The 9,195-nt window shown below is 34.5% G+C and overlaps 1 protein-coding gene across 2 annotated transcripts in view; it reads left to right on the forward strand.

The window, feature by feature from the left end:
• The first annotated feature begins 2,717 nt into the window (after positions 1-2,717).
• Positions 2,718-9,195, forward strand: part of LOC119839366 (modular serine protease-like) — a 48,852-nt gene continuing 42,374 nt past the window's right edge. The window contains exons 1-2 of one of the 2 annotated variants that reach the window (XM_038365629.1): positions 2,718-2,884; positions 7,605-7,665. In XM_038365629.1, coding sequence (XP_038221557.1) covers positions 2,854-2,884; positions 7,605-7,665 — 92 coding nt within the window. In that variant the 5' untranslated portion in view covers positions 2,718-2,853. The remainder of the gene's footprint in view (positions 2,885-7,604; positions 7,666-9,195) is intronic. The other variant, XM_038365630.1, reaches the window with a different exon arrangement.

Genomic DNA, 9,195 nt, shown 5'->3' on the forward strand with positions numbered 1-9,195 from the left:
CGAAAGCGATCTGTTTAGGAAGTTGGTTTTTTGACAGTAAAGTAACCTCAAATGTATCCGAACTTTGCGATTGAATCGAGCTGTCGTTCATTACCTGATGACTATAATTATTGGTTCCGTTTCTTTTAGACTGTCTCTTTATTAACCGCTTCGATTTTCTATTTACCTCAATAAAATCATCATTGTCTACATCACTATAATCTCTCAAACGTTTACGATGTATTGAATCGTCCGAAGACATTACCGCGGACATAGGATGCAAACCAAACAATTCGCCACCCGATTCTTCGTTGTAAACAACGCCACCAGGTCCAGTCGTACACGCACTATCAGACATTTTCACCCGACGTTAAGCGACAGAGTAAACAACACGTACAGCTCGCGCGGCTGGCGCCGAGCGACTGGAGGCGACTAGTTGTAAACACGAATCATGAAATACAGCCTGATGATGGATGAATAAATAAAGAGACAAACCGACGGATACAGAAGACTTAGTAATAGCATAGATAACATCCGACTTATATCCTCTCCTACTAATATTATAAATGGGAATGTTTGTGAGGATGGATGTATGTGTATGTGTATTTTTGTTACTCTTTCACGCAAAATCTACTGAATCGATTGCAATGAATTTTGGACAACTGAAATAACACATTTTATATTTTAACTTTTTATCTCTATATTCCTACTGGAGACAGACTTACGCGGGTGAAACCGCGGGGCGCTAGATGACTATACTACTTGCATAGTATTTTGTTACCTGTGCTAGTAGAATTTTGCTATTTAAATTATCGATAAATGCCTCTGTTTGCATCTCTACAAAGTTCTAAAAGCAAGTCTTCCATCACATTACATGATGAAACAAAGTAATTTTTCTTTACACAGTGTGTTGCCTGGAAGAGATCACTCTTTAGTGATGAAGTCGCCTTCTGTGCTGGTCTAGTTGTAAGTTTTTATATTTAATGTTTATTTGTATACCAGCACAATAAAGTGATAAATAAATGAATAAATAAATAAATAAATTTTACTTCCGTAAATTCCTAATTTGTAATCTCTGTGTATCTTGAATCTTCTAATATCTTTTCGTATTGATTTAGGTACCCTTGAATATCTTAAAAATATCATAGGAGGGCTTTTTAGCTTAATTATAAAACTAACAAAATAAGCTAGATTTTTCAAATAAAAATTACACACGATTAATAGACAATCTGTATATATATAAAAGAAAGTGGTGTTAGTTACACTATTTATAACTCAAAAACCGATTAACCGATTTGGGTGAAAATTTGTACAGAGGTAGCTTAGAACCAGGAGACGGACATAGGAAAGTTTTAATCCCGGAAATCCAACAGGGACGGGTCTATCTTTCCTGCGACTACGCGAGTGCCGTGCCGTAAGCCGTGGCCAGTAAGCTAGTTTCTAATAAAAACAGTATTGTTATATAGACTTGGTGTAGCTTATATGATCTATATCTTTCGTGGCGCCTTTTTAAATTCAAATCTGTCACAAATCATAATTTAAAAAAAATGTTTATTCAATATGTTTCCGAAAATAAAAGAAAAAGGCAATAAATTTCAAGCCATTTAACGTAATTTGCTGAAATATCCACGTTCTGGTACGTAAAACCTTATTTACTTGGAACTGAATACCAAGGAAATTGGAAAAGCATGTATTTTATTATCTGTGAGTATTTAACGTTTAGTTTTATCAGTTATGGTAGCCAGCAATCACATTGGTTATACACACGCAGTATGTAAAATTGTGTGTTTCCTTTTTAGTTATAGATATCCGCGCTTGACGGATTCGAGCTTCTTATATATTTTTGACATTGATGTGACATTGGCAAAATTATAGCAACGCAGCACTACCATTTATCAAAAATGTAATTGATATATGTTAAAATTGTGTAATTTTCATAATATATCAATTCCATAAAAATTATGGAAAAAAATTATCCGCGGGACGCAGCTAGTCATTAATAAATTGCAGTGATTACAGACTTACATTTAAAAATATCATATGAACTTAGCAAATAAATAACATCTGGAGGATAACCATTTGATCTATTTTTTGTTCGTCTCTACCTGGAATCGAACCCAGTACCCCATGGTTCGCTCACGCATCAACCGTTGCATCAAGGTAGACGCCATATCTATTTTGGTAAATTCCGCAACACAAACGCCACGATTTTAAAGCACACATGCATATCGAGGGCTTTTATAAAAACGTCACACACAAGTAATTTACGTGTGTGATCATATTCGATTTTAGTTTTATTCCTGATTCGGGAAATCATAATAACTATATGTATTCACACATTCAACAATTTTAAGCACACATGCATATTGTAATACTTTGTAAAAATAATACACACGCGTTATTTACGTGTGTTCGTAAAAGTTTATTTGTTTGAATATTTTCGTTTATGTTAGCCTGTGTGTTCAAATTGAAGGAGGAAAACGATAAATTCACGAGTTTCCAACCGATTAGCGTGTTTCTATTTGATATTAAAACTGAGAAAGTGTTGACATTCGGTAATTTTGCAATCTGGAATCAGAGACGTCAGTAATTTTTTTTTCTAAAATGGAATTACCTATGTAAAAACAACATGCACACGCGCTTACATGTGTGCATATATATAAACGTGTGTACGTATTGTCGAATCAGAGCAACGATTCATATGTACTGGAGAATCAGTGTATGCCGGGCGTCGCTCTTAAGAGCGCGTACACGCGTTTACACGGGGATTCGTAGCGAAAGAGTTTAAAAATATATATATGTATAACAAACTTTAATATAACAATTAATATTGTATCTATATGTGTTCGGTTCATTAATGGTTGTGCCATCAATATGGTAGCTTATCAACTTCTTATCTGTTTTGGTAAGTTAAGTTATTGCTAATCATTATTATATTTATATAATATCAAATGATGCATCATTTACGCATAATAGAACTGGTTCCCTTAACATTGCAGCCGCTGATATTGAGAAAAAAAACGTAGATATAAATCGAAATCAAGACAAGGTAGACGTTATCGATTAAACTGTATTTTTTGTGTTTGTTAACTCATAACTTTTTACTCGGGAACCGATTTTGCGATTCCTTTTTTTTATTTGAAATCTGTTGCCTCCCATGTGCTAGCAATTAAATTCGGTCGAAATACTTTCCTTTGTAATTACTCTATCTATAAAAAAACCGCGTCAAAATCCGGTAATTTTTGAGTTTATTGCGAGCAGACAGACACACAGACGCGGCCGGGGAGTTTATTTTATAATATGTAGTGATTTTGATACTCGATAACTCCATGGGTTCTGAATCGATTGACGTTTGATAGGAAATCGTTGGACACGTTTTGTATGTGGTAGTCGAGCACGCTTCGGCACGAATTGAGCCAGCTCGCACCGGGGAAGTACCACACCCCCCACAGAAAACCGGCGTGATATAACAGCTTGCTATTGTGTTTCGTACGGTGAGTGGGGGAGCCGGAGGCCCATATCCTATTCCTTACCCTTCCCAAGTCCTTTCCTTTATTCCTCTTGACAATTCTTTCATCCCTTCTCTTCCCAATTTGAAGTCGACAATCCATTTGTAGAGGCGTAAAGTTACAATCAACCTTACACCTCTCCAAATGTTCATGGGCGGTGGTAGCGCTTACCACCAGGCGTCCCACCAGCTACATTGCTGACTATGACGTAAAAAATCATTCCCATTTTAGAATTTGGAGTGGTAGGGACGTGGGTGAGCTTTCTTATCGTATCGCCGCAAGCTATAGCTAGTACCCTAAATAATAATATAAGGCCCATATCCTTTTCCTTCCCTTCCCAGTCCTTTCCTTTATTCCTCTCACTAATCCTTTCTTAATCCCTTCCCAAAAAGTCGGCCATCCATTTGTAGAGGCGTAAGGTAATGGATCTTATGCCTCTACAAATGTTCATGGGTGGTGGTAGTGCTTACCATCAGGCGACCCACCAGCTCCATTGCCGACTGTGATATAAAAAAAAAATAATAATAATAACATGATACAGTTAGCTAGTACAATAACATCTTAATATCATGCACTAGCAATTGGCTTATCAGAATAATGAATAATTAGCATTGGGTTTTCCTTGTTATTTTACGAAAGCGAATTTATAAACATCACTTTGTTTTAGTGTTGTACTCGCTTGAAAAGCCTGAGTCTATACAGTTTATTTCATACTAATCCAAGTAGCCCTTTTCGCGTGAAGAGTAACAAACATTTATTCTTACAAACTTTTGCGTTTTCGGTATCCGTCGGATTAGTTGTGCCCCCGAACAAAGGGGATAGAACAAAAATCTTTAAACCCGATTTCTAAACTTTAAGGTTTGGTTGACTCTGGCCCAATTTACTATTGCTTATAAAATTGCTTTGATAGGATTGAAATAAAATAAGTATTAATAATTATTAAAAGTTTGGGGTATTAAAAGTTTGTATTTTATCTGTGGCGTCGTAGCTCTAAAACGGATAAACCGACTTAAATGCAATTTTTTCATTCCAAAGTCCTTGCGGTGGTTAGCTCTTTTTAGTTGATATCAGTCGAGTCAATCCTTTCTATATCCCCCAGTATCCCATTCCTCAGGAAATCAAATCACATTATAATCTCAATACATATAATTTATGTGTCACATTGTTTGTTCGCGATGGACTGCTCTACTACTACTGAACCGATTTTAATCAAATTTGCACACCATGTGCAGTTTGATCTAACTTAAAACATAGGATAGTTTATATTATTTCAATTACTATATTATAATTAATATGTACACTAGTTGCCCCCGTTGCTTTGAATGAAAGAAAAAAAAGAAACGTTTATTTATCAGGTCATCACAACACACTAATGAAAGAAATTATACAAATAAATAGCAACATATACCCTTTTTTTCATAGTGGGAAAATCTTGCATAGATACCTACGACTCCCGGGGAAAAGGTCGTGAATTATGTCGGAATCCTACCGACTAAAACCCCACTGTGTTTCGTCAAGCCTCAGTCTTTGAATTTCGCGTAAAGTTATATAAATACATATAAAATAACAGTATAAAACATGTCTTTCTTTCCTCGGATCTTAAACTATGTCCGTGTCAAAATTCACTTTTATCTGATGCTGAGATTTGCGCTTTCAAGTTGGCAAACCTTTGTATATTAAAGTATAGATTAATGGTTTAGGTCCATGTGTCCCTGCAGGAAAAGAATATGGACTGATGATGACGCAATTGCTTGAGTGGTATCAGAGATCGCATCGGTTAGTAACACTTATATAAGAGTGTTGATAGAACGTCCGAAAACAGCTTTTGTGCAAGAAACCCACAAAAGAAAATGCTATACTAGTACTTAAATTATTGGGAATATTCAATCTAGTATTATTATTTTTATTTATATATTTAGTATTTTATTTATATAATTTAAACAGTATTTTATTTTTTTATTTAGTTTTTTATTTATTTAATTTGAATTCGGAGTAGTTTAGGAAATGTTGGAGTGTCTGTTATATTGAAATTACCGTTTTATACATGTACTAGCTTTTGGCCCGCGGTTTCGCCCGCGTAGAATTCGCTTATATCGCGCGACATGGTAAGGAGCATTTTCTTCGCATTAAAAAGTATGGTTTATTATTTCCCACGTTTAGCTCCATCTTCATACCAAATTTTATCAAAATCGGTTCAGTTGTTTAGGCGTGAAAGCGTAACAGACAGACAGAGTTACTTTCGCATTTATAATATTAGTAGGGACAAATGTAATATGTACGGTACATACACCTAAATAACATTTTTACAAATTTTGTGTGTCTGTCTGTCCCGACCAATCTCTGGAACGGCTGGACCAATTTTGACAAAAATTTGATAGGAAAACAGACAGACACCAATTCGGAGTAACCTCTTTCATCCCCCTTTTTTTCACTACATATATTTGAAAAAAAAATGGCATTAAAATCCGTTTCATAGTTTTGAAGATAAGCATAGGGACATAGAAACAGACAGAGAAATCGCTTGCATGTGGTTATTAGTAAATATTAGTTCGATTAGATAATATTTATACTTAGCAAACTTTACAAAATTTTATCTTTATTGAAATTATTTATGAAAAAATATATAAATAAATATAATAATAGGTCGAGGCAAAAGTATTATCGTATTTTTAAATGAATTATTAGTTATCGAACCTCTTTGGCTGTCCTGAATGTAACTGGCTGGTTTAAAACCATTAAACATTATGAATAAAGAATAATTAAAAAAAAAAATACAAGTTCCCGCCATTTTCAATTGTTTTACCAGCAAGCATAATGAACTATGTGACAAAGAAATTTGTTACATTTTAAAGTTTTATTACAAAGACGTAAAAATGCGACGAACATGAATTAAATTTGTGCATTTGACGGTTCTAGTCCAGGATAATAAGTACAAGTTGTCCTAGTGTCCGGTATCAATAAGAGTTTCAAAAATGTGGTTCAATCGTTTGAAGTCTAGAAATTTATATGTGAAAGATGAGGTTCGCTCTGGACGCCCCGTCACAGTTAAAATCAATGCCATCTGTCACAGTAACAGATAAAATCATTAGATATGACATTGCTGGAGAACGGTATGTTGGTCATAACATAGTTTTACGTGCCACATAATCTCAATATGAGAAACCTAATGCAACGTATTTTCATTTACGATTCTCTGTTAAAATGTAACAATTCGGAACTATTTATTAAACAGTTCATTACGGGTGACGAAAAATTTCAATCATTGCACTACCCACAAGATGGCAACAAGTCATCGATCAAAAACGATCAAAATCAAATAAATTTAACAATACGTGATCATCTTCATCGTGAATTAATCATTGGCATACTGTTCCATCAAATATCTCGTTCCTTATTTCGATGGCATTTTGAATTCGTGACGTCAGAAGCACGTCAACCAAAATTTCACATTCACGGACACGCCGCTGCCGGTTGCCGTCTATTACAGTGCTGCCAACATAATATTATAAATAAATAATATAAGAAAAATATTTTCCTTTGTATGAACAATACGAAAATACATTTGCCCGGAGGTAAGCAATTTTTTTTTTCTGTACTGTATTATATTTTATTACATTTATGTAAGGCTTTGTGTTGTTTAATAAACGTTTTCTTTTTTCATTCTTCGTCTATTATAATAATGACCAGTTTCACACCTCACTCACTCGCAAACCCAATGCATTGTTCTGCGAATTTATTAAATGGCATAATGTACACAATTTAAGTCCAAAGATCAAATAGGCTATCAGGGCCTTATCAGCAACGTCTGTATTCCGGCCTGTTATTGAAGTTCGTCGCTAAGAACTGACCAGTGTTGGAGTCTGTAAAACATCCATATTCAAAATCTTACTCTTTGTAAAAAGATGTAATGTACAGAAAGGGTCTGCTTACTGTTTGGCTATAAGAAAAGATAACTATAAGAATAACCCCAATAACTAAAGACAGCACTTGCTCCACTTCGCCCAAGTAAATGAAAAAATTATGCATCCAGGACAAATCCATCAAATTCGATCCAGCCGTTTAGAAGAAGCCCAACGATAAAAGTACTGAATAATAAATATACATTTCTGTTTACAGTTGCATCGACCCTCATATTATCTTCTGCCAGCGCCAGTGTCCTCGACAAGTCTTGGTACAGGTAGGTACATGCATACGACTTCTAACTACCTATAATCCACGGCGTCGCTTGCATGGTACCTGGTGTCCTAATCCTGACTATAATCTATCTCTGTACCAAATTTCATAAAAATATTATTAGTTGTTTTAGTGTAAAAGAGACATAAACAAACATCCATACATCAATCCATACTTACAAACTCTCGCGTCTATAAAATTGGCAGGACTAGTCACGGAGTAATAAGCACAAATTAATGTTGTAAGTGCCATATTTCTAAAATCTGATCAAATGACAATAATTTTGAAGCAAACAAAAGTTATCGAGTAAACACAACGAAATATCTACGCCATTAAAATAATTCACGACTTATATTGCGATGCATTCAAGTGTACTCCAATACCGAAAGATTCGTTTACCCTCGGTACCGCAACTATTTAATTATTTACTCGATTGAAATGTAAACAATCATCCCAATTAGTGCGCCCTTTAACATAGATAACTAGCTTTTGCCAGCGGCTTCGCACGCCTTAATTCACAGTAGTTTAATAGATCTTATCATACATATAAACCTTCCTCTTGAATAACTCTATCTATTAAAAAAAACCCCATCAAAATCTGTTGCGTAGTCTTAAAGATTAAAGCATACATAGGGACAGAAAAAGCGACTTTGTTGTATACTATGTAGTGATTTAATTGAGTTAAATTCTGTCACTAATAAAAATTTATTTACGATAATAGAAACGGGGAGAACTGGTGGAAACACTAAAAATGAATCACGTCAATAAACACTTTTACGTTTGATACATGGTAGCAGGCGAATCTATCCAGTCATTTTATTATCTTTAGATATATTATTATACGGTAATTTATATTGAAAATGGTTAGCTTATATAGCGTCGTTTAATAGCTATTAATGGAAAGATTTAAATTAACAAAAATGGTTTAAACTTTTCCTCGAAGCATTGAGTCTTGTATTTGGACTTTCCAAACTTGAAACCTGGCTGAGCCAAGGACATGGGTCTATTTTTACAAATATTTGAAACGCCAAAGTTTGTAAATATATCTGGATATGGATGTATGTTATAGCGTTGTATGTAATATGCTACAAGATAATTAAACTTATATTGTATTTTTTCCTATTCAATGTAATGTTTTTATTAGAAACTAGCTGCGCCCCGCGGTTTCACCCGCGTAATGCCGCGTCCCGTAGGAATATCGAGATAAAAAGCCTATATGTTGCCTATATGTTATTCCGGTTGTCCAGCTGTCTGCGTACCAAATTTCATTGCAATCGGTTCAGTAGTTTTTCCGTGAAAGAGTAACAAACACACACACATCCTTACAAACTTTCGCATTTATGATATTAGTAGGATTTCTATCAAATAGTTATTGCTGTAAGTGTAGTATATATGCGTTTTAAATTAATTTAATTAATTCTTTCATGCGAAAGCAGATAATCGTATCTGTATAAAATTTGGTACAGATATATATTATAAGACTATTATCTAACTCTGTACCAAATTAAACCAAACCTATGTACTAATTCAGACG

This window comes from Zerene cesonia, unplaced genomic scaffold (genome assembly GCF_012273895.1).
Source record: "Zerene cesonia ecotype Mississippi unplaced genomic scaffold, Zerene_cesonia_1.1 Zces_u012, whole genome shotgun sequence".
Lineage (NCBI taxonomy): Eukaryota > Metazoa > Arthropoda > Insecta > Lepidoptera > Pieridae > Zerene > Zerene cesonia.